This window comes from Sorex fumeus, unplaced genomic scaffold (genome assembly GCF_029834395.1).
Source record: "Sorex fumeus unplaced genomic scaffold, SorFum_2.1 ptg000136l, whole genome shotgun sequence".
Classification (NCBI taxonomy): domain Eukaryota; kingdom Metazoa; phylum Chordata; class Mammalia; order Eulipotyphla; family Soricidae; genus Sorex; species Sorex fumeus.
In genome coordinates this window covers 417,578-443,467 of record NW_026606193.1, presented here as the reverse complement: position 1 = coordinate 443,467, position 25,890 = coordinate 417,578, and the positions used below count along the sequence as shown (strand labels likewise).

Sequence of the window (25,890 nt, the reverse complement as noted above, 5' to 3'; positions counted from 1 at the left end):
TATTCCAACACCACACTGCTTGGATTACTACAGATTTAGAGTATAAAGTTGGGGAGTTAGATGCATTTCCTCTTTATCCTCAAGAAAAATGTGATTATTCTGGTCTTCTAGGGTTTTATCCATGCTTCTTCTTTCCCCCTCGAAGAATGTCATTGGAATTTTGACAGCGATCGCACTGAATCCAGATACTTTGGGTAGGATCCTCATTTTATTTATTTTTTTTATTTTTTTTATTTTTGGGTCACACCCGGCGATGCTCAGGGGTTACTCCTGACTCATGCACTCAGGAATGACTCCTGGAAGTGCTCAGGGGACCATATGGGATGTTGGAAATCGAACCTGTATCAGCCATGTTGGCTGCGTGCAAGGCAAACACCCTCCCCACTGTGCTATTGCTCCAGCCCCCAGGATCCTCATTTTAAAAGTGTTAATTCCTCCTATCCATAATCACTGAGCATCTCTCCATTTTGTGGGGTCTTCTGTTTCTTTTTTACAGTAACATGGTTTTCAGTAAGGGCAAAGTTGACAGTTAAGAGCTTGGGGTGGAGAGAGTCCTCTTATGCCCATAAAACAAGGCTAAGCTGTGCCCATTGCTAGGGGTGGGTGGGGCTCACTTCAGGAATTTCAGGAGTTTTCTCTCAGAGTCTGTGACCATGAGAGCAAGCTAAAATGTGCCCTCTGGTAAGATTCCAGAGATTGTCATGATGATGCCACCAAAAGCCCTGACCCAGCTGTAAACCACACAGTTCTTGCTTCCCTGTTAATAGCGTTGTAAATTAGGATTTGGGTGTTGGGTGTTCAGTGAAGGGTAAATTTCAGCACCTCAGAAATCTCTACCCAATCGCAACATGTCTCTACAAAGTGGATTTCTGGATGGTTCTCTGTCTCCAATCCTTCTGGTTCTGTCTTTGATTAGAGAAATCTGCTCACTGAGGTTTCAGGTGAGTTTAGGTATCGATTAATCCACTTTCTATGACCATCACCTGAAAACACATGTCTTCTATTGGGTCCTCCTGGTTCTGTCTCTCAGGATACATATTGTAGAAATGTAAGTTCCAGACCAGATAAAATTTAGCCGAAGGGCAAGATAAAATTAGATAAGCACACCTCCCTTCAATGTTCAACTGTTAGGATAACTGATAGTTCCTTTATTCACCAACTGCTTTAGGAGGTTTAAGTTGATTTAATATAAATCGCAGCTGACAGTGTTTGTATTGCTCAGGGTTCTATTTCAATGTCTGTTGATATCTCAATTTTCTTTCAAATTTGAGTAGGCAATTTGGCCATTCACATGTAGGCACACAGCACTAAACGGAGTGTGTTCATTTTTGTTTTAAAAATATCGGCAGAAGTGCTGACAACACAAGATGCCAAGCTCTTCTCCAGAAATCTCACGATTTTCAGCATCTGCCAAAATAAGGTGCTAATGAAATCAAGTGAATGTACTTAATTCATTTGGATCCAAATATAACAGGTATTTGCTGACTAACAAATGTGTGTGTGGGACAGTGAATACACAGAGCCCACCAGTACTGTGACGCATGAGGTGGTATGCGTAAGAAGGGACAGTCATGACAATAACCACGATCACAATAGGATAACTTCTATAACACATGGGCAATGTATCTGAAGTACTCTTATATGCTGAATAGTCTCAAATCAACCGTTTTACCTGCGACACAAGCTCGATGTGATTTGTGGTGGCAATGCATTCATCAGTCAAAGGACTACACTTTCAGCTTCTTGTGCAGTGAGGTTTGGTCAGCGGCATATCAACAGAAGTGCTGAGTGATGCTCCCAGAGAGTATCTTGGAATATGAAACTTACTGATCTAAGCAAGTATGTTTTTTTCCTGCCACTTCCTTCCTTTCATGACCTGGCACTCTGTTGTCAAGGTAGGAAAGGACCCCACTGTAGGATAGGGTCTTTAACATAAAAGCCAGAGATAAGAAGTGCAGAGGAGCACAGAGGAGTATTAGGAGTCCGAGTCTCAGAAAATTTCTAGGAGTCCAATGACCCAGCCACTGTGGGATACTCCACTAGTTTTATTTTATGTGCAAGAACACTTCAAAAGGCTTCAGACCAATCACATTTTCTGGCTATTTATTAATTTTGTAATTGTAATTCCTAACTAAATGAGGTACTGCCAATGTTTCCACATTTTTCAAGTCAGCGAAACAGATAGTGTTAAGGGAAAGAAAAGAAATCTGTTTTAAATAACCTTATCATATCATGGCATCGAAAAAAATATTCATTTTTTTGAACTCCAGTTTGATTTCTTAAAAAGTTTTTCTGGTTAATTTTATGTCACCTGGATTATGCATGATAAAGGTCAGATAATTTGCTACCACTCAAAAGATGTCTCAGCAGATCACTCAATACCCTAAATAAATCATAAGGTTTTCTATTAATATAAACAATGATAATAAAGCACACATCTACACAGAAATATCACAGATGCTCACGGTATGTAAGTATATACTTACGTATGTAACTGTGTTATGTGTGCGGTAAATATGTTAAAATAAAACAAAACAATAACAGTATCTCTCTATTGTTGTGGGGGTGTGGACCACACCCAGCTTTGCTCAGGGCTTACTCTTCACTCTGTGCTCAGGGGTCACTTCTTGTGGTGACCTGGGAGGCCATACCCAGTGCGGGTGCCATATTCAAGGCAAGAGCCTTAATCCTTGGACTATCTCTCAACCCCAGTACCTTTTTTATACACCACATGTTGACTATACACATAGTCTGTGTCTGCCTCTGTCACATGAGCTAGGGAAACAGCGTGATAAGATTCTGCCCATTACATTTTTTTAGTTAGTAAAACGCATTTCAAATATCTTCAAACACACTCATAAGAGAGACGCGGCGAGGGTCTTAGCTTATGAAAGAAATCAAGGAAAGTACAGCAGGATAAGAATGAGGATATTAGGATCCTTACAATATTTGACGGAGATGCTGGGGTCTTTCTGCTAATCTGACATAGATATGGTTCCCAGAGAGAAATAGAACAGTCATGAGATAATCTGGATACAGAAAGAGGAAGAATGGGGCTGGAGCGATAGTACAGCGGGGAGGGCGTTTGCCTTGCATGCGGCCGACCCAGATTCTATTCCCAGCATTCCATATGGTTTCTCCTCAGCACCACCAGGAGTAAATCCTGACTGCAGAGCCAGCAGTAACCCCTGTGCATCGCCGGATGTGACCCAAAAAGAAAAAAAAAAGAGGAAGGAAGTAAATGTGATTGTCCAGAGGCAGAAGTGGGCTTGAATTGAGGAGAAATGAGAAGCTGGACTGGGAGGAAGCTACAAAAGACAACAAAGCGAAAAGCCCGATGCTATAGACGTGCCCATGGCAAGAACCAGGAGGCCTATTCCATGCCTAGAGTCTCACTTGACCTGGGCATGAAGGGCAGCCACTGAAGTGTCTTAAAGAAAAAATCACACAATTCAAGTTCAACTCAACTTGTTTTGTTTTGCGATGCTTTTGGCCCAGATGCAGTGATGCTCAGGGCTCACTTCTGGCTCTGTGCTCAGGAATGACTCCTAGTAGTGCTCGGGAAACCATAAGGAATGCCGGGGATCAAAGCCCGGTCAGCCACCTGCAGAGCAAATACCCTAATGTCTGTGCTATCACTCGGCCCCAATTCAACTTTTTTAAAGAAAACTGACATCACTGTGGAAAATCAAATGTTGACAGAGAAGCACAGGAACAGGAGGCCACGTAAGGGGCCCTGAGCAGCGGCCTTGGACTCTTTCACCCTTTCCCACTCATCAGTCCTGTTCCATATGCTTGGCCATGGCTGGCAACACCTCGGATTCATTATGTGGTTGACTTGGAATAGTTGATTTGATCATTGCATGCTCAGAAACACTTTACTGTTACAGATTTGTTTCGCAAAACTCCCCATTCTGTTGTGTCACCCTCTACTGGATTCCGACCCACAGTTCAAGAAGTAAGGAGGAGGTGGGCAAGTTTCCGATGGTGGCATGTGTGAGTCACAAAGGGGGAGATTCGTATTCTCTTAAGGTAGAAACTCACTTTCTGAGAGACAAAATCGTTACAGAATGGATGAAAAGAATCCAAGATGAGAATAGATTTTGGTTTTAATTCCCTTCGACCTGCAAAACGAAAGACGCAAAAAAGCCACAGCAAAATTATGAAGCAGCACTGGAGATTCCGAGAGGAAAGGATTTAGGACCAGACGTTTTGTATAAGAGCAAATAATGGGATGGCAGTGGTGCATGCATGGCATAAAAGCAGTTGGAGACAAATGTATCTGAGAAAACAATGCAAGTCTGCAACACGGGGAAATGTTATTATATTAATATACCTATAGAGTGGGTTGGAGCGATAGCATGGTGGGTAGAGCGTTTGCCTTGCATGTGGCCAACCTGGCCAACACAGGTTCAATTCCTCCACCCCTCTCAGAGAGCCCGGCATGCTACAGAGAGTATTCCACCTACACGGCAAAGCCTGGCAAGCTCCCTGTGACAGATTTGATATGCCAAACACAGTAACAAGTCTCACAATGGAGACATTACTGGGACTGCTCGAGCAAATCGATGAAAAACGGGAGGACAGTGACAGTGACCTACAGAGTATTTAATATCACATTTAAAATGAAACTTCCCAGAATTTTTGTTTTCAAGATTATATTTATTGTAATAATTTAAAGGTAGCACTGTAGTACTGTCCTCCCGTTGTTCATCGATTTCCTCGAGCGGGCCCAGTAAAGTCTCCATTGTGAAACTTGTTGTTACTGTGTTTGGCATATTGAATACGTCATGGGGAGCTTGCCAGGTTTTGTCATGAGGGCGAGATACTCTTGGTAGCTTACTGGGGTTTCCGAGAGGGGTGGAGGTACATGAACAAAATACTTTAAACCCAAATTTTTCTAAGCTACAATCTAGGTTGGTTAGAAAGGATTCTCCTTCCCAGAAAATACAGAGTATAATATGCCTCCTAAGTCCCAAGGTAAAATTTAATATAATTAGAACTAACTTTCACAAGAACACCAACAAAAAACATTACATTCTATTATACTTAAAATGCCATTGCTTATATTAATAGAGATCATGGAAGTAGGTATTAAAACACACTTGCAAGTATGTTTTCTCTGATCTAGGCTCTGTGTCCAATGAACACATATGGGTATAGAATTAATGAGGCAATTGTGTATAATTCAAGTTTCAGCTCGCAGGTAACATAGTATCTAAGGGTATAGGTATTGAAATCAGTTTGAAATAAAACTATCGTTTAATGAGGCTAATTTCATTTTGTCTGATGGATAAAGGGGTTAAAAATCCAAATCCAAGTCAACTTGTTAACTTAGAGGCCTTTCCTGAGAAAGACATACATAAACACACTAAAATCCATCAATCACATTGGAAGTGTCGGATAAGCAAAACGTTGCTCCGGCAGCTACTGTCTCGATGTACTATGGGGTTAAAGACATGGGCATGATGGAATACTATGCAGCCAGCAGGGAAAACAAAGGAATGAAATTTGCTTATAATTGGATGGACAAGCCGAGGATCATACTGAGTGAAATGAGTCAGGAGAGGAGCAGACATAGAATGATGTCGATCATTAGTGGATGTGAAAAAAAATAGTATGAGACTAACACCCACAGACAATAGACACATGGGCCAGGAGGACTGGCCCACTGTTGGAGCCTGCCTCAAGGGACAGTGGTGGGGGAGAGGGCAGTTGGCACAGATACCCACAGTGATAGTTGGAAATGAGCACTCCGGACAAGAACCACATGCTGAAAGGAGGGAAAAGACATACGTGATAACCTCCCAGCACTTGTATTGCAGAGCATAAGGTCCACAGGGAAATGTGATTTCTTCTGGGTAATATGGAGAGAGAGAGAGAGAGAGAGAGAGAGAGAGAGAGAGAGAGAGAGAGAGAGAGAGAGAGAGAGAGAGAAGAGGAAAGGAGATGAGAGGAGGGGAGAGAGAGGGAAGAGAGAAGAGGATAGAGAAGAGGGAAAGTAGAGAGAGGAAGAGAAAGGAGAGAGGGGGAGAGAGAAGAGGTGAGGAGAGGAAGAGGGAGAGGAAGAGAGAAAGAAAAGGAGAGAGGGGAGGAGAAGAGAGGAGAGAAGAGAGGAGAGGAGAGGAGAGGAGAGGAGAGGAGAGGAGAGGAGAGGAGAGGAGAGGAGAGGAGAGGAGAGGAGAGGAGGGGAGGGGAGGGGAGGGGAGGGGAGGGGAGGGGAGGGGAGGGGAGGGCAGGGCAGGGCAGGGCAGGGCAGGGCAGGGCAGGGCAGGGCAGGGCAGGGCAGGGCAGGGCAGGAGAGGAGAGAGATAGAGATATATGATAGATAGATAGAGAGAGAGAGAGAGAGAGAGAGAGAGAGCAATAGAGTGAGCAAGAGAGAGAAGCCCCGTAGAGGCAGAGTGATGCAATGGCAGGAGGGAAAAGACTGAGACCCTAGTGGCCCAGTGAAGGGACGGTTCCATGACACTGCAAGGACTGAAATCCAATCCTGAACAACTCTGAAATTGTGTAGCTCCCTTTCAACTAAAAAAAAAAAAGACACTGGGGACTTGGCAGGTCCCAAAGAGGTCCCTCTGGAGCCGGCAGCTGGCCCACTCTGGAGTCCGTCTAACCTTTGTTGTCTTCAAACACAGGAGGGGTGGGGGGGAGCAGCTGGTAGTTCTCGGGGGCCGGATGCTGCACCCATGGTATCTGGTCAGCGGGGCCAGTGGGTCAGTGCTACCGCCTGGAAATAGGTGGGGTCAGGACCAGGGTGTCAGATGTCCCTCTGTCATCAGGAAAACACTCATGAGTGCCTCCAAGGCAGCACCTGGGACAGTGACCCTCAGGCCTATGGCCATACCACCTGGGACACCAGAACACCACACACAGACCCCCAGAAGTACCTGCAAACCCTTCATGAGCACGTCCTAAACTTTTTCTTTGAAAAATGTCATCTTCTCTGTGTATGCTGGAGTCTAAAATATAAATATAGATGTAAAATAACGTTCTTTTATTCAGAGATAAACAGCTTAAAATCGATTCTCTTCTAATAAAAATGAACAAATCTCAACTAAGAAGAAATGATACTAAGTGTTCATAGGGCATAAATATGCCACGTCCACTAACAAATAAACTGTCACCTCATAACTTAATAATCCAATAAGAAAAATTCAAAACCTTAAGTTATTTAATATTGTCCTAGCTAAAATTAATCTTTGTAGATATGCTCATTGGTTTCTTAAATCACTATATTGATGTTTCTTTCTCAAACCACTATATTTTTTTTCCTCAAAGAGCCCTTGAGAAGAATGTAAACACCATATGTTACATAATGTTAAGACAAAATTAGAATTACTCAAGTCACCAGGTAATTTTAAATCTAAATAAGTATAAAGCTATTTTTTGAGGCAGCTGCTAAGAGTTAAACTGCTTTCAACTCATAAAAACATGCTAAATTATGTAGCTAATAACCTAATTATACAACAGGAACGCACTGGAAAAAGGGAATGCTGTGCATATTAATACTCTTACTCTGTTTTTGTGACTAAAGCTTTAAAACTGACTTAATAAACCTGTTGACTCACAGAAATTTGCCTCATTTCTCTACGTAGTAGACACTAGAAACACATCTCTTAGAAACAATTATTAAACATACACCTGAGTTTATGGACCAGTTTGCACAGTACTTTACTGAAGGTTTTCACTTTAGATGCACTAAGCAACGTAGAGTTAAAATGAGTTAGTTCCAGAATATTTACCACAATGTAGCACTGTAGCACTGTCTTCCTGTTGTTCATTGATTTGCTCGAGCGGGCGCCAGTAACATCTCCCAGATGAGACTTGTTGTTATTGTGTTTGGCATATGCATATGTCACGGGTAGCTTTCCAGGCTTAGCTGTGCAGGTGAGATACTCTCGGTAGCTTGCCAGGCTCTCCGAGAAGGGCGGAGGAATTGAACCCGGCTCAGCCGGGCCAATCACATGCTCAGACAAGCTGGGTTCGATTTTTCCGTCCTTCTTGGAGAGCCTGGCAAGCTACCGAGAGTATCTCACCTGCATGGCAAAGCCTGGCAAGCTCCCCGTGACGTATTCATATGCTAAACACAATAATAACAAGTCTCATGACGGAGACGTCACTGGGCCCGCTCGAGCAACTCAATGAATAACAGGAGGACAGTGCTACAGTACTAGCGTTAAACACAATGTGAATATAGGTTTGGTGTCAAGAAAAGAAAAAAAGTTTAAATGAAAGTCATCAGTCTAACTGCCATTTGGTCTTTACAAATTAAATTTTGTACTGGCTCTTAGCTTACCAATATTCCAATAAAATTAATTTGTTAGCATAGAATTACTCTTAAAGATACGTCAAACTCTTAAAAATGAATACAACTACCTACATCCTTTGCTTTTTTCATTTTTCATTTCATCATCCTGTTAATCGTCGATTGCCTCGAGCAGGCCCCAGTAACGTCTCTTCCATCCTAGCCCTGAGATTATATTCACGGCTCTTTAGGAGAATGAGACCCATCATTGTTACTGGTATTTGGCATATTTGGTACGCCACAGGGAGTTTGCCAGACTCTGCCCTGTGGGCAGGCTACATTCCATAGCCTGCAAGTTTGTCCAAAGTAGGAATCTCATTCCTTTGCTTTTAAAAAAATGAAAATGGGAAAACGTCCACTTTGGAATAAGATCCACCATAAACATTTTAAGAGTTGAGAAAACTTGAAAAGTAAAGTGGAAAGAGAGAGATAAGAACTGTGAGTCCAGTAGTTGGAGAGGGAGGTGACTGGACTGGGTGCAGGCTTTATGCAGGACGCTGAGCTTAGACCTTTGGTACTGCATATGTTCTGAGTAGAACAGCCCCCTACGCACCAGTGGGTCTGATCTTTCCTCTCCTTAAGAGAGAGAAAAAATAGAAAGCGAAGTCTGAATCCTGAGCTAAGAATCCATAGTCCCTGCCAATACTTTTGCAGTGGATAAGAGAGAAACCATTTCTATGAAAGTGGGAAGAAAGATGGAATTGACATGTGGAAATGGTTTGAAAGGATTCCACAAAGCCAGCCAACGTTGAGCCCAGGATGAAGCTAAAACTAGAAGGTGGTTCTCTTGGGGGCAGGGGCGGGGAGAACCGCCTAGATGAATAGAACTCCCAGGCAAAAGCTGAGAAGGAACTTCTTGAATGAAAATAGGTAGGCTAAATTAAAATTTCTATTCTCCATCCTGAGAATCTCCTATATTGATCACTTTCTCTTTCTTACTATCAGTAAGCACGGTCTAGTCCTTTCATGCAGCTATATCTCTCAAATTTTGTCCTTATAATTCCAAGCAGGGGTTATTGAAAGCGCAAGAAATTCTGCAAACTATCAAATATCTTGTAATATAGAAAATCCCTTCTCTTTAAAACAGGGCAAATTGTAGTTTCCAACCAATAAATATTTAACATGATTTTAACTCCAGAATTACAAAGATAACTCAAATGTATTAGGTAGGTTAATAAAAGATAAGCACCATCTAAGTAGAATTATGATCTGAATAAATGCTAAACCTAAGAATTGAAGGCGAAATGCTTTATCATACCTTTTTTTCTACCCTTTCTTCTTTATCTTTCTGAACTTCTATTATATTTTCTTCGTTCCTCCCTCCTCCTATCTTTACTCATCTTCAGTTATATAAAACCAGTGAAAAGTCACATCAAGTTGAAAGAAAAACAACCGAGATTCGCTAAAGCACAGTAGTTAAAAGTCTCTGTCTTGGGAGTTTTTAAGATCAGGATTTGGCATTTCCTCTAAGCCACTGACCGGCACTGGGGCTCTGCCAGTTATGTAGTTACTCTAAGCTTCAATTTCCTTTTCTGTAAATCGAGGCAATGCCCATGCGTGTTGAGGAGCAATGCTCTCAAGAGTCTTGATAGATCACTTTCAGGATTTCTAATTTGGAAAATGAGTCTGTATCTAAGAGTTGTAGCACTTGCCTATGAAAACTATGAAGAACTAAAAAAAAATCTTGATGAAAAACTCTCAAGAATCTCCACGTGTGTAACCCCAGATAGGCAACAGGTGAGAATGTGCTGTTGTAGCAAAGCCCCGTTTTCAGATAACCAGATGGGCTTCTGACCAGGAGTAAGGAAGGAAACACTGCTCTCCCTGGTGCTGAAACAGTCTCAAGACTGGCGAGACAAACTCGGGCTTTGGTGAGGCTTATTCGGAGGACCTGGGAGAGGACTGTGCAAGGCCAGCCTGTACCCCCCACAGGCTGCATGGAAGAGGAAACCGGAAGCATTCCAGGAAATGGGATTTCCCTAGATCCTGAACCTGTGGAACCTTTTCTCTCCGACCTCCCAGTTCCCAGAATATGGGAGTTACACTTAACCTGCTCAGATGCTTCTTTGATTATATTATTTCTGTTAAAAAAAACAACTCTAAGACACTGAAAGCACGCACTGAGCCCATGGAACTATCTCTCTGGCCAAATAATCATTTGTTAATAGCTCTGACTGAGTCACAAGATTGAAGAAGGTGACAGAAATAGGGATAAATGATAGAATGAAAAGATAGGTAGTGACAGAAAGCAAAGCATGAAGGCACCTAAGAAAAGCGAGAGATAAAGCAAAGAAAATAGCTATTGCTACCAAAAATATACAGATTATCTTTGCTTTATTTCTTCTGGCTTTACTACAAGAAATTATGGAAAATCTCTCCTTAACATGGTATAACAACCTGTATGATGCTACTTATCCACTCCATGTCCAAAGTATGTAGAGAACACACACCACCACCCAAAAGGAAATACTGTCACACTGTCACTGTTCTCCTGTTGTTCATTGGTTTGCTCGAGCAGGCTCAGTAACGTCTCCATCGTGAGACTTGTTGTTACTGTGTTTTGGCATATGAATACATCATGGGTAGTTTGTCAGGCTTTGCCATGCAGGCAAAATACTCTCGGTAGCTTGCCAGGCTCTCCGAGAGGGGTGGAGGAATCAAGAAAGGAAATAAGCCAAAATTAATCATCCAAATATTAAAAATGAAGGTTACTTCCACGTAAAAAAAGTACAATTGTGCTGATCTGCAGGAAAATGCAAAGCTCATGAAAAGCTCACTGTCAGTCTCATGAAATGGTCTACATAAAAAAAGACTGTGTACCACAAGTGATGGTGAGGATGTGAGGATCTAAGGCACACTGGTGGGAATATTATATTAATTATATTAATTAGTAGAGGCACTACGGGAAATAGTATGAAAATTCCAGGTAATTTAGCAATATCACTCCTACATAATTATCTGAAGGGTATGAAAACAAGTCAAATAATGATTTGCACCTCTATACTCATAGAAGAATTATTCACAGTAGCTAGAGTATGGGATAGACCTGTATGTCATCAACAAATAACTGAATAAAGAAGCTGGAATACATATATATATATATATATATGTATATATATGCAATGGAAGGTCATTGAAATCGTGAAATCATGCATTTTGGGGGACAGAGAAAGGCTGGAACTGGAGGAGATTATACTGAGTGAAAGAAAAAAGAAGAGAGTAAAGGACAATTCCAAGATGATTTTACTTATATGCGGAATATGAATTAATAAAGCAAACTCATTGGCAAGACAAAACCAATTCCACTAAGTGAAGATTATGATGGTTACAAGAGGGGCTGGAGTGACAGCACAGCGGGCAGGGCATTTGCCTTTCAGTGGCCAAGCTGACCAAGTCGGGTTCAATTCCTTCGAGACGTATTCGATATGCCAAACACAGTAACAACCAGTCTCACAATGTTACTGGGTCCGCTCAAGCAAATCGATGAACAACAGGAGGACAGTGACAATGACAAGAGGGGAAGGGAAAGAGAGGTAAGAGGGATGAGTGGGGGGGTTCTCTCTAGGAGCAGAAGGGAACCAAGATGGCAAGAATTGCATGCATACAGAACCATGAAGCTAAACCCTTGGCATCCCCTAATTATATAAACCAATGACAGTCAATGAAAATACTACAATGAAGAAAAAAATCAAACACTGCACTAAAGTCTTACTAACAAGGGCCTAACTACTCTAAGAAAACCTGTATTCTTTCTAGTTGTTTGGCATTCCCAGTTGGCTCAGAGCTTTCTCCGGACCCCAGGCTTAGGGACCACTTGGGACAAGTTCAGTAGACTAGCTGGGGTATTGGGAATCGAACCCAGGCTGGCCTCATACAAGGCAAGGGCCTTATCCAATGCATTACTTCTGCAAACTCTTATTTTTAGTAAGAGACGTTCGCAATAAAAATCAGTGAAACTAGTTTAGCAAGTAGCAACTGGATGTTACATCTCCTGACACGAAAATGCCTGATTGGATTTACCAGGTGAAAAGAGATTACTCAAAAAGAGATGGCACATACAGTTACAGGTCGACTATTGAAAATACAATGCGGTAACTTAAAAGAAAACTCTTTTTATGACTAAGACTTTGACAATAACAGCTACTCAGAATATCAAATCGCATCCTTTCCCAATCATTGTCACAGGCTGCTTATTAGGGTTCAATGCATTCATAATGTTCACCCTCTAATTTTCTGGGCCATGAATCTGTCACCACACAAGGAGATATTTATTTGTTTAAGCAAAACCTCAGTGCATCTTTCCTTGTCTCTTTTAAAAGGAACTTTAGAGTAACACTGATAAATATCATTGAAAATTGAAATATCTTATTATAGGCAGCAATAAATAGACTATTAATTGTGCACTTATTTTCCAACTTTAAATTGGTGTCATTAAGTCAATTCTGTCCTTCTGCCCCTCTTTATGGTTAATAAAACCTGTCAATTATGTGTGGTATAAAAACTGCAGTGAGAAATATTACAACAGGAACCAGAAACTTCGAAATTTTGTGTGTTTGCTTCTGGGCCAAACCTGGTGGTACTCAGACTTACAAAATCTTCAGTTCTCCCACATATGGAATATAATTAAAACTACTTTTACTTGTAGTTTGAGGAGATCCCACTTAACACAAAGAAAACTGAAAGTAGATAACTGGATATATAAATATATATATATATATATATATATATATATATATTTGCGGGGGTGGGGTACACCTGGAGATGCTTAGGGGTTCTTCCTGGCTCTGACTCATAACTATTCCTGGCAGTGCTCTGGGGACCATCTGGGATGTGGGGGAGAAAACCCACATGAGCCAAGTGCAAGCAAGTAACCTACTCACTGTTCCATCGCTCCAATTCCTGAAGAGCCCTGGTGATAGACACTCAGTAACTCTTGTGTAATAAATGTGTGAGGCAATTCCTGTTTAATCAAAGGATGAGCCAATGTTCTGAAAATATGTTAAAATAAGGGTTTTTACAATTCCCGTAGAGAACTGAAAAACCTTGGAGAAATCAAGGCACCAGCCTATGCCAAAATTCAAAAACTTATTAGGATTTAAAGAAAGAGAATAAATGTGCCTGCTGAGGGTTTGGTATGGAAGGGTTGCTATTATTTTTAGCATCTATTGGTGTTGACAAGCTCTATTTCTTGTACAGCCCTTTCTAAAATTATTCGGACATTATGTGAGAAAGACTTGGACAGAATATGAAACTTAGGTAACATGAAATTATTTACTTATTTTTCCCCATTAAATTTTTCCCCTGAGGTCTACTATGTCTGGGAGATATCACATATTTTTTTAACACAAATTAAACACAATTTGTTTTGGCTTTAATTTATGTAAAATATTTTATTAGAAAATGGAAATACTATTTTTGAAGGAAAATTCATTATACATCAGTAACGATGTCTAGAAAATTAAAATATATAAATTCATTTAAATTTTATAGTAATGATGACAATAAGAAAAAAACATTATAATGAAATACTACTGTCTAAACATCAGATGTAATGTTCTGTTTGGTCACTGCTATTTCAATTTAAATTATAATTGGGACTTATAATCAAGAATTTGTTAAATATGTTTAATACAATAATTCTTGGTACACTCCACCAGAATATTTTAAAGACTACACAGTAATTTAAACTTGATAACACTTATGTGAAGCTTCCAAATTGAATGAAATTAAGATAGAATTATACAATACTTTATGACTATGCTGATCAGAGAATACAATTAAGAAAATCTTCTATTTCCTTTTACAGTCCCTAACTTTTATTTTTAATTGAGTCACTATGAGATTCCCAGTTACAAAGCTGTTCATGGTTGGGTTTCAGTCACAGATGTTCCAACATCCGTCCCTCCACCAGTGCACATTTCCCACCACCAATACACCCAGTTTCCTTCCCATCACCTTCCACTCCCAGCCTGTCTATATGGCAGGCACTTCTCACTCCCTATCTCTCTCTCTGACTCTCTCTGTTTCTCTCTCTTTCTCTCTCTCTCTCTCTCTCTCTCTCTCTCTCTCTCTCTCTCTCTCTCTTCTCTTTCTCTCCTTTTGGGCATCACGGTTTGCAATCCAGGTACCGAGAGTTCATCACATTTGCCCCTTCCCTCCTTTCAGCATGCAGTTCTTACCCAGAGTGATCATTCCAACCCTCATCATCATAGTGGTCCCTTCTCTCTCCCAACTATCTTCTTCTCCCCAGCCCTTGAGGCAGGCTGCTCCCATGGGTGGAAGCCTGCCTTAATCACGAACTTTTGACACCTGAACCTAGTTGCACTAAAGGGCGGACGAAAGAAAGAATGCCACGTACTGGTAGGGCAGATTACAGTTTCCTGCAAGGGGCCCTCGAGAGAGTACAGCAGTTGCCTTGCATATAGCAGATCCAGGATTGATCCCCAGCACCCCATCTGAGTCCACCAGAGGAAGCCTCTGAGCTTGGAGCTGTGACTATGATGCGTGCACTACTGGGTGTGGCCCCCAAACCAACAAAACAGACAAGAACAAGGCTCATGCAGATCTTTACCATTTTACATCAAGAGTCTGCTAATTGTAAAGAATTGCTGTGCATGCAGAAAAGACTTAAATGCCTCACGGCTGCTTCTCCCCAAAGGGAGCATAACATGAGGCCCCTATAACCATGCCACTAGAATCCGCGGCAGGCTGTTTCTCATGGGGTGTCCCAGAGGGCGGTGGGTTAGAACCCACCCTGCCCCAAAGGACTCAGCTCCGGCAGCCAAAAACCCCCACAACCCAACTGCCGCCACTCTCAAGGCCGCTCCCCACATCTGAGTAAACATATTCCTGGACACATCATAAGACAGACCCTACCCATTCTCCAGAATTATCACACCACATTTGATGGGGTTCAGGTAGTAGGCAAGAAATCACAGAGGGAAATATATATATATATATATATATATATGTGTGTGTGTGCGTGTGTGTGTGTGTGTGTATACATATTCTCTGACATATATACCAAGTTCACATCACCCAAACTTTAACAACATGTTAGTGATATCCTATAGAATGTCTTTATGGCTCCTACCAACATAGAACAATTTTAACACGGTTTCCTCTATGAACACATTTCTGTAAGCACGTTCAGCAGTTTTTCATAACAGACAATAAGAAACATATTATTTCAGTTGTGTTTTGGGACAGGGATTGGGGCCTGGGATGGAAACATCTCGAATTTGGTGGTGGGAAGGTGTCATGGTGGTGGGTTTGGTGTTTGGATATTAAATGTAGACAAATATTGTGAACTAACATAAAATTTAAAAAATTTAAAAAAAAAACAGAAAGAAAAGACTTGAGTAGCATTCTTAAGGATGGTGCTCTTACCAGTATGAAGAACCAAGACCTAGAATATTCAATTAAATAACTGATGTACATATTAGTAGATAACCTAGTCAAAAATTATCAGAAATGCAAAAATATACACCAATTACTTTCTAAAACATCACAAAGGTAGTTTCCAATTGTTTTTGGAAGGTGACCAAAGAGAGGCCTTGAATCATAGTAGGGGTCCCTGAATTTACTGAATATAAAACAATAATAAGTACACAAAACATTCAAATCTATGTAAGACACTCAACTGATGAGACAGAGGTCAAAATTCTATCAAGCACCCTCCAATTCCCTTCTTAGAGTCTCCAAATATCCTATGTTCCATTGTGGTATTTAAAAAACAAAATAACCAACCCCACTTAGGATATTATTCATGAATGAGTAAAATAACAACAGTGTTTTGTTCACACGTGGCCTCTCAATATCTAACATTTCAGAGCAATACTCTTTCAATAAGTAAGTAAAGTAAAGTAAAGTAAAGGCCCTCCCGTTGATCGTCAATTTGCTCGAGCGGGCCCAGTAATGTCTCCATTGGAGACTTTGTTGTTACTGTGTCTGGCATATCGAATACTCTCGGTAGCTTGCCGGGCTCTCCGAGAGGGGCGGAGGAATCGAACTCGGGTCGGCCATGTTGGCTGCGTGCAAGGCTGACGCCCTACCCGCTGTGCTATCGCTCCAGCCCGCTCTTTCAATAGAGTCTATATTTAGAAAGTTACTAGATTGATTCACAGTTCTGAGCAATATTTTAGTATTGTAAAACTAACTGTTATGTTCCTGATAAAAGATAACAGTACATTCTTATGGCTTCAGAAAGTAGGCATTTCTTTTTCTTCAAAGAAATGTTATATTATATTGACAATATTTTTCTTAAGAAAAATTTATTTTATTTACATCTTCTCCCTTGTAATAATGGACATTTTCATTAATCATTTTTCGTAAGAGAAACCTGATATGGGCTCATCTGAGTAAGTAGCATGAAATGTCAGGTGTCAGTGAAGTGAAGTTTGCAAGAAGAGACCCTGGAATGGGCCCAGTGCTCTTCTCCCTGCTCCCAGGGAAGGGCAGGACCACAACAGGGCTGGCTCCACTGTGTATTCTAGGCAGGAGAGACCTCACCAGGTAACACTCTAGATCTGATCTCCTCTCATCTTTTCTCATCCGTATTTATCTAGTCTCTGATAACACCATTGATGCTGTCATCACTTATACCAAATCATATTTGATACCACACAGAAGCAGCAGAAGGTCAAGGCTTGTGATAAAGGGGCCAAATTATTATTGTTAGAGTTTGTCTAGTTCTCACTCTTGGAAGAACCCGACAGGCTACCTACCTACACAGCAGTCTGCCAAGCTCCCCGTGGCGTATTTGATATGCCAAAACCAGTAACAATGATGGGTCTCATTCTCCTGACCCTGAAGGAGCCTCCAATGTGGCACTTGTTAAAATCTCAGCGCTAGGATGAATGGAGATGTTACTGGTGCCTCCATTCGTCCTAGCCCTGAGATTTTAGCAAATGCCACATTGGAGGATTTCCCAGAGGGATGGGAGGAATCAAACCCGGGTCAAAGCAAACACCCTACCCTCTGTGCTATCGCTCCACCCCATTAAGGAACAGTATATTAAGAAATACAGCCCAAATCTGAAAATAATCCAAGCGCTCAAGAATGAAGAGATGATGGGCTAAAGAAATGAGAGAACACAGATACAGAAATAGTCTCAGTGGTAAGCAAAGATGGAATCAGGCAATTTGCTACCACATGGAGGCAAGTAGAGAGTTTGGGGCTGAGTGACTCTCTCATAGGTGGGATATAGAGAAACAGTAAGAGAATACAGATAGCACAGTACATAACAAGCAAAAGCAAGAACTGTCCAGACGGATAAACCCCATTTCTCTGGATTCTATCAGCTCTCTCTGAAAGACTTCCCAGATCTTAGATTCCATAAAATGGATGAATTCTATGAAAACTATCCTGATTGAAAGAATGAATCCAGACAAAAGACTGCATGAGCGGGTCCCAAAATGACAATAATAAAATAGAAACTATTATTATCATTATTCTGCATGCACGATGCTGGGTGTGACCTCAGGTCTTACACATTCAATGTGACTGCACTAAGGCAGAGGAATAGCCTTATCCCCAGAAATAGGTTTGAAATATGCACAAGAAGTTTATGAGGAACTACACAATTAGGTGAGGGGAATAGAGAAATAAGTATATGAGGTTTGGCCTATCTTTCAGAGAAGATATATTTTTAACACGAAAAATTTAAAATTGAACTCTAATATAAGCAGTGTTCCAAAACTCTGCCTTAGAAATAGCATTAGAGAAGGAGCTTCCTCAAAGACTTGTCTTTTAAAACGCCTGTGCTTCCCAAGTATAAACCTCCCCCTCCACTCTGGGGGATTCTGCAGGATCATATCCAGTTTTCTCTCACATTTTATTTCATAGAAACTACTGTGGCATAATCATATTAAGAGCAAAGTTTTCATCTAACTTTCAGTCATAAGTAGAGACAGAGATGTAATTACACGCATTTTATAACATATTTATTCTGTATTTCAAATGACAAAGTAAAAGTCAATTTAATCTGAATGTCATTTTAAACTAATATTTAAAAAGAGTCACCTTGGTAAACATTTGAGCCAAATCTACAAGGTCTGTATGAGTGCTTCCAAAATAGACCCAAGCAAGGGAGGGGATCCTTTTTTATATAGTAACTTAATCACCTCCCAGGAGAAAAGGTAAAATCAAGTTTATCAAGAAGCTGCCAAAACCTATGTTTTAGAGGTTGGCTTGGCTTCTCAAATCACTGTCTCAGAAAAGGAAGTTCAGTAGTTTAAGAGGATTAATCTTACTTTAAAGGATAAAAATAACTTGCTACATTGGTGAGGAATGAAGGAAATATGGCATTTCTCTTCCCCGGTTACTACTGTTTCAATATAATGATTTTAAAAAGTCTTAGACACAAATGAATTTCAATATTAGACTTTTCAGGAAATGGTTATAAGAAAGCTTAATATATTGAATGTGTTAAATAATTTTCAACAGATTATTGCAACAGTAGTGCATTATATCATATAAACATACAAAGTGTCTACATATTTGTGCGTATATAAGACTAAGTACATATTCTATTACTTAATTTTAAAAGTAATTCTAGACTGAAAAAACATAACAGCTATAAAAATTTTATTCCATAATTAAATAATTTAATTTTATATGCTCTAAGTTCTAGTAGAATTAATTTCTATATTTAATATATATATTCCCTAACCTTTATTTTTATACCCTAGTGGGTATAAAATATATTAATTTTTATGTAGCGGAACTATTATTGGTGTTAGCATCGGTGTTACCTAAAAAGGAAATGGTTTTTAGTAATGCTGAGATCTCAATAAAATCAATACTTTTGTAACTTCTACCTGATACAATATTAAGAAAAAAATACTAACTGATACAGAAAAGAGCTTTCAACATATATTATCTTTCAATAAGCAAGAAATCTCAGGATTAAGAAACAAAAGGCAGAATGGAATTCATAGCCTTCTATAATATTAATAAAATATCGAATATTTAATGTAAGAAAATTTGTACAAGTTACTGCACAAGATATAAGCAATGTGAAATTGAGTAATCTCCACATAAAACTATATAATTTTTTTAAAACATCACATCAGACTAAATGTGCATCTAAATGTCTTAAATCACACTAAATGGAAAACACTAATTGTGAGCCACAGCTTCATTCCAATTTCAAATATGTTTCCATTTCTTAAATCTCGCATAGAAAGATAATTATAATAAAATTCAAAAATCCCCAACGCAAATATAAAATAGTGGATACATTATTGAATCACAGACTCCAAGACTTTATATCGGTAATGTATATAGCTATCCAAAGCGAAAAATTCTATTAATCATTGTCATTTATGTACTCATATCTCAAAAGATTGCTTTTGAAGAAATGGTTTTATAGTTCACTTTATAATTCAAAAATTATTTTATCATTATTAAATAATTATGATCTAGAATCAAGAACGAAAACCGGTTCCTAAAACCGTAACCAGATACATAGGACCAAATAATTCTAAAATTATTGCAGTGTGAGGCTGGAGTGATAGCACAGCGGGTAGGGCGTTTGCCTTGCACGTGGCCGACCCAGCTTTGATTCCCAGCATCCCATATGGTCCCCTGAGCACTGCCAGGAGTAATTCCTGAGTTCAGAGCCAGGAGTAACCCCTGTGCATCGCCAAGTGTGACCCAAAAAGCAAAATAAATAAATAAATAAATGTAAAAAGATTATTGCAGTGCGCCTTATATAGAAAAAGAAAGCGCTGCATAAAGCAATAATTTAATTTATATTCTAAACCTCTATTTTTATTTAGCAACTAAAAGACAATAGCAAAAAAAACTAATATCACCATTTAAAGCAAATTCCACAAGGATTAAATTCGTTCAACTTACCAGCTCAACGTACTTATTTAACTAATCAGCAAACTTGCTATAAACCACCTAGCACATAATAAGTGATCGGCAGAGTCAGGCTTTTACCTTGAAAGGCAGCGGCTCCTCGGTGAGGGGACTCACGGGCAGGGACGAGGTGCTCCTGGCGGGGCTCAGCTCTGAGCTCTGCAAAGGAAACAGAACTGAAGTAAAGCAGTGGTCCTCCGGGCTAACTGGTCTGTGGGTCCGGGTGCTCAGGGATACTCATGGGCCTACCCAGGACCCGCAGCCACCTGACTCGTTGGGCAAACAGTTATCTCAGAAAGTAACCTCATCCATCTACGCACACTTCAAGATTAGTTAAACAGCATCAGAAACTTTGTGTTTCTGATTATGTTATTTCATGTTATGTGCTTCATTTAAGTTTTACATTTTTCCCCTTCTTTAAAATTTAGTTCTATCAGTGATGATTTATTATGTCACTATTTTCAAGTCTTTCGGACTAATTTTCTTTCCTTTTTTTTTTCTTTTTGGGTCACACCCGGCGATGCACGGGGTTACTCCTGGCTCTGCACTCAGGGATTACTCCTGGTGGTGCTTGGGGGACCATGTGGGATGCTGGGAATCGAACCCAGGTCGGCAGCGTGCAAGGCAAATGCCCTACCCTCTGTGCTATTGCTCCAGCCCCCAGACTAATTTTCTAATATATGTTTATTAGAATTAGATAATTGCATACCTTTTGTATTCTTTATGAAAAATATATCTGTTATCGATATGCAATTAAAAATGAAGATATTAATTTTTAAATTCCCTATATATGTAATACCTGACAATTAACAATCTTTCTTATTATTCTGCTAAGCAAAAATTTAAGAGTCATTGATTTAAACTAATCGAATTATTGAAGTGTAGCTAATACTTTTTCTGGCCCATTAAAATATAATCAATTAAAACTTCTGAGGTAAAGAATTAGCCTAAAAGATACAGTCTGTAAAATCATAATTTTCTTTCCTAAAATCAAAATAATTATACCAATAACCTCAAACGTCCTAAGTTCTCTTTACATTATTGTATATAAATTTACATTTATTTTCTCAGAGGAATTCTCTAAGAAGGTAAAAAGAACATAAAAAATATTAAACAGGGGCTGGAACGATAGCACAGTGGGTAGGGCATTTGCCTTGCACGCAGCCGACCCGAGTTTGATTCCCAGCATCCCATTGGTCCCCTGAGCACCGCCAGGGATAATTCTTGAGTGCAGAGCGAGGAACAACTCCTGTGCATCGCCAGGTGTGACCCAAAAAGCAAACAAAAATATATATATACATATATGTATACATATATACATTTATATATATAAATGTATATATATATTAAACTCATATGTTTTCCTCATGAAGAAATCAAAGCTGGAAAAACCTAGGCAATTAATCAACATGAAGATACTTTATCAGAACCTGAGATAGACCAAAAGGAATTCTAAGGGAAAACAATAACAAGAATAGTTGGAAATGATGACATCACTCTGGACAAGAACTGCATGCTGAAAGGAGATAAAGGGATATACATGATAACCTTTCAGTAACTATATTGCAAACCATAATGCTCAATAGTAAAGAGAGAGAAAGTGAGAGAGAGGGGGGAAGGGAAAGAGAGACAGGGAAGGAGAGAGAGAGAGGAAAGAGAGAGAGGAAAGAAAGAGAGGGGGAGAGAGAAAGGGAGAGAGAGGAAAAGAGAGGGGAGAGAGAGAGAGAGAGAGAGAGAAAAGTTTCTGCATTAGGGGCAGGGAAGTGCGGTGTGAGAGGGAAATGGGACATTCCTGGTGGGAAATGTGCCCTGGTGAAGGGATTTATGTTGGAACATTGTATGACTGAAACCCAACCAGAAACAACCTGGAAACTATGTATCTCATGATGATTCAATTTAAAAAATAAATAAATTAGCAATAAAACCCTACTGCAGTGTTAAAGAATACAAAAGATACCCAAGACTGGGATGACATATTTGCCTACCGCTCATCTGAAAATATCCAAAATTTATAAAATCCATTGAAAAGCTTAACAAGAAAAAATAATCTACATCCAAAATGGGGAAAAGAGACGAAGAGAAATTTTCTCAGAGAAGACAGACATATGGCTAACAGTATACAGGGAAAAAAAACCAACAACAACAAACCCCACCCTGCAGGGGTGATCATCAGGGAATACAATAACAATAAAGAGCTACCTGCCCATCAGTGAGGCTGGCACACATCAAAGTGAATAGAGACAGATGAGAAGCACCAGGTACAGGTGTGAAGGGTGTTCAGGTGCACAGGCAGTGATAATGAGTGACAGAGCTAAGTATCTCAACCACAAAGACCAAACATTAAAAAATCCTCTTAAATGGTGCCTATCAAGAGGGCAGGCTGGGAGTAGGGATGGGGTAGGAGAGGGATCTGGGAACAATGGGAGGTGGCAATGGGGGTGAGAATGGTGAAGGAACTTTGTGTACCAAAAACCCAACTATCCGAGTAACTTTCTAACTCATGGTGCTTTGATAAAATAAAAAAAAATTGGTAAGAAATGAATAATTTAAAAAATCCTACAGAAAACAGAATCACACATTAAAAAATCAAAAACTTTTAAGTAGAGAAAGAATGAAAAGCAAATTAAAGTTCTGAAGTACAAGGAAATAATTAAAAGTAGAGTATGAATTAAAAAAATAGAGTTCAACCAGTCGGCACACCAACCACACACGCTAGGGGAAAAGGCAGCTCAGATAGAGAAGGGAGCACCAAATAAAGGGTGTTGGGAGGATCCTCCCAGGATGGGAGAAGCATGCTGAGTAGACTATAGACCGAACATGATTGTCACCCAATGCCTCTTTTGCAAACCACAACACCCAAAAGGAGAGAGAGAACAAAAGGGAATGCCCTGCCACAGAGGCAGGGTGGGACGGGGGGGATGGGGGTTGGGAGGGATACTGGGATCTGTGGTGGTGGGAAATGAGCACTGGTGAAGGAATGGGTATTTGATCATTGTATAACTGAAACACAAGCACAAAAATTTGTAAGTCTACAACTGTGCCTCATGGTGTTTCACTAATTTGCTCGAGGCCCTCCCGTTGATCGTCGATTTGCTCGAGCGGGCCCAGTAACGTCTCCATTGGAGACTTTGTTGTTACTGTGTCTGGCATATCGAATACTCTCGGTAGCTTGCCGGGCTCTCCGAGAGGGGCGGAGGAATCGAACTCGGGTCGGCCATGTTGGCCGCTTGTAAGGCAAACGCCCTACCCGCTGTGCTATCGCTGGGCTGGAGTGATAGCACAGCGGGTAGGGCGTTCGCCTTACAAGCGGCCAACATGGCCGACCTGAGTTCGATTCCTCCGCCCCTCTCGGAGAGCCCGGCAAGCTACCGAGAGTATTCGATATGCCAGACACAGTAACAACAAAGTCTCCAATGGAGACGTTACTGGGCCCGCTCGAGTTTCACTAATAAAAATCTAAAATTAAAAAAAATAGAGCTCAAGAAAGGCAATCTACACAGCACCTCAATCTACATGGCACCCCAAGGCCCACCAAGGATGATCCTAACACAGCCAGATTCAATCCCTGAGCACAGCCTGGCAATCTGTCTCCCACTCAACTTCCTTGAAATATCAGAAACACTACTGTAACTCATGTCACCTCAATAATAATTGAATAATTATACTAATGATACATTTATCATGAAGGAGTAAAGGTGTCACTATTTACTGATGAAATTCATAGAAAATCTCCATATTCCTAAGAAAAGCTGTCAGAAATAATAAATGAAGATAGTACAATGACAAGCTATACAATTATTAGACAGTACTCAATATCTTCTACACACAAAGAAGCTAGCAGAAAGCAAAGGCATGAAAACAACCCTCTCTATAACTGCAAAAGAGGTAAAACTTTGTAAATATAACCAGAGGTAAAAGACAAGTACACAGAAAATCATGTCACTGCTGAAATAAACAGATGGCATAAAGAGATGGAAAGATTAACTGTGTTCATGGCTTAGAACAATTAACATCATTAAGCAATATACAGGTTCAATGAAATCACCATTGAAATCCCGAAAGAAGACTTCACAGAAATAGAACAGAAAATCATGGAACTTGGGTGGAACTCCAAACATTCCTGACTATCTGAAGCATTTCTGAGATAAAAAAAAACAAACAGACAAACATGACTAGTGCATGCCCGTACTACGGAGTGACAGCACATACTGAAATGAAAGTGCGAAAATCAGTGGAACAGAACCGAGAGTCCAGAAGCTAAGTTTCAAATATATGGACAACTCATTTACAGCAAAGGAATTATGAATCTACACTGGGACAAGAAAAGTCTCTTCAATGGATGGTGCTGGAAAATTAGATAGTCACAGGCAAAAATAAAATAAATATAAAATTGACAACTGCCTAATACCATATACAAAAATTAACTGACCTGGCTTAAGGGCCTGGCTCTATCACCTGAAATCATAAAATAGAAGAAAACATAGACGGCACTCTTCTTGACATCGTCTTAGATGTATTTGGAGATTCAACTTCAATGAAGATGGAAATGAAAGGTAGAATGAAAACTTTCAAGACCAAACCTCAAAAAACTTCTGGACAGCTAAAGAAAATCTACATGAAAAAACAAATCAACAACCAAAGAAAATCCTACTGAACAGAAGAAAAAATATGCATATCATACATTTGATAAAACCTAAGATATAAAAACTCATAAAAATAAGCAACCCAATGGGAAATGCAAACTGAACGACAATGATTTATGTTCTCATAACTATGGAAAATTAAGAAAAAAGTTTTGCAGAGAATGTGGAGAGAAGGGGTGCTTAAAAACAGTGCAATGTTCAACAAAACAACTAAAATAGGAAGGTCTAGAGATTTAGATATCAAAGTTCTGGGTACTTACCCTCTAAATAGAGAAATGTTCATTTAAAGATATCTATTACTTCCACATTTACTGTAGCATTATTTACAGTGTCCAAGAACTTGCAGAGGACCCGAGGGCCCTCCAAGTGACCCATGAATAAAGCCGATGCGTAATACAAACAAAATGATTTATTCTTCCATAAAGACAAATAAAATGCTTTCATTTGCCACAACAGGGATGAACCTTGAAGGTATTCAGCTAGATGAGATAAGTAGAGTGAACAAGAAAAGGCATGCCATTTTACTCACAAGTGGCACATCATAAAGACACAAAGGAGAAGATGGGCAAAGCAAAACAATAATAAACTTTCTGATTCTAAGACCAATTACTTGTTCCCAGCACGAGCCCAAGAGCTGGGCATGAATCAGAACAAAAGGAACACATCTCCTGGCTCTCAGTGATGAGCACTCAAATCCCCGCACCGTTATAATGAATTGATAATTTAAAAAATATCTGTTGCAACTGCTCTGCATTCCAGAATCTCCTATGGAATGCTTAGTTTAACTCACTTGATTCCACTGTACAATAAAAACATTTCTGTTTGGCTTCTGTGCTACAGCTGGCAGTGTTCATGGGTTACTCCTGGCTCTGTGCTCAGAGATCACTCCTGGTGAGCTTGGGGGATCAGATGGGGTGCAGGGGATCGAACCCTTGTTGGCTGCATGCAAGGTAAACCCCTACCCACTGTCCTATCGCTCTGACCCTAGAAACACTGTATCCAACATGAGTTACTCTTCCATATTCAACTATATCCAATAGGTTGTGATGTATCTGTCTAGTTCAGAAACAA

General features: G+C 40.0%; 1 protein-coding gene across 1 annotated transcript in view; it reads right to left on the bottom strand.

Moving 5' to 3' along the window:
• Positions 1–25,890, bottom strand: part of CCSER1 (coiled-coil serine rich protein 1) — an 896,462-nt gene that overhangs the window by 574,778 nt on the left and 295,794 nt on the right. The window contains exon 7 of the mRNA XM_056106638.1: positions 20,258–20,335. Coding sequence (XP_055962613.1) covers positions 20,258–20,335 — 78 coding nt within the window. The remainder of the gene's footprint in view (positions 1–20,257; positions 20,336–25,890) is intronic.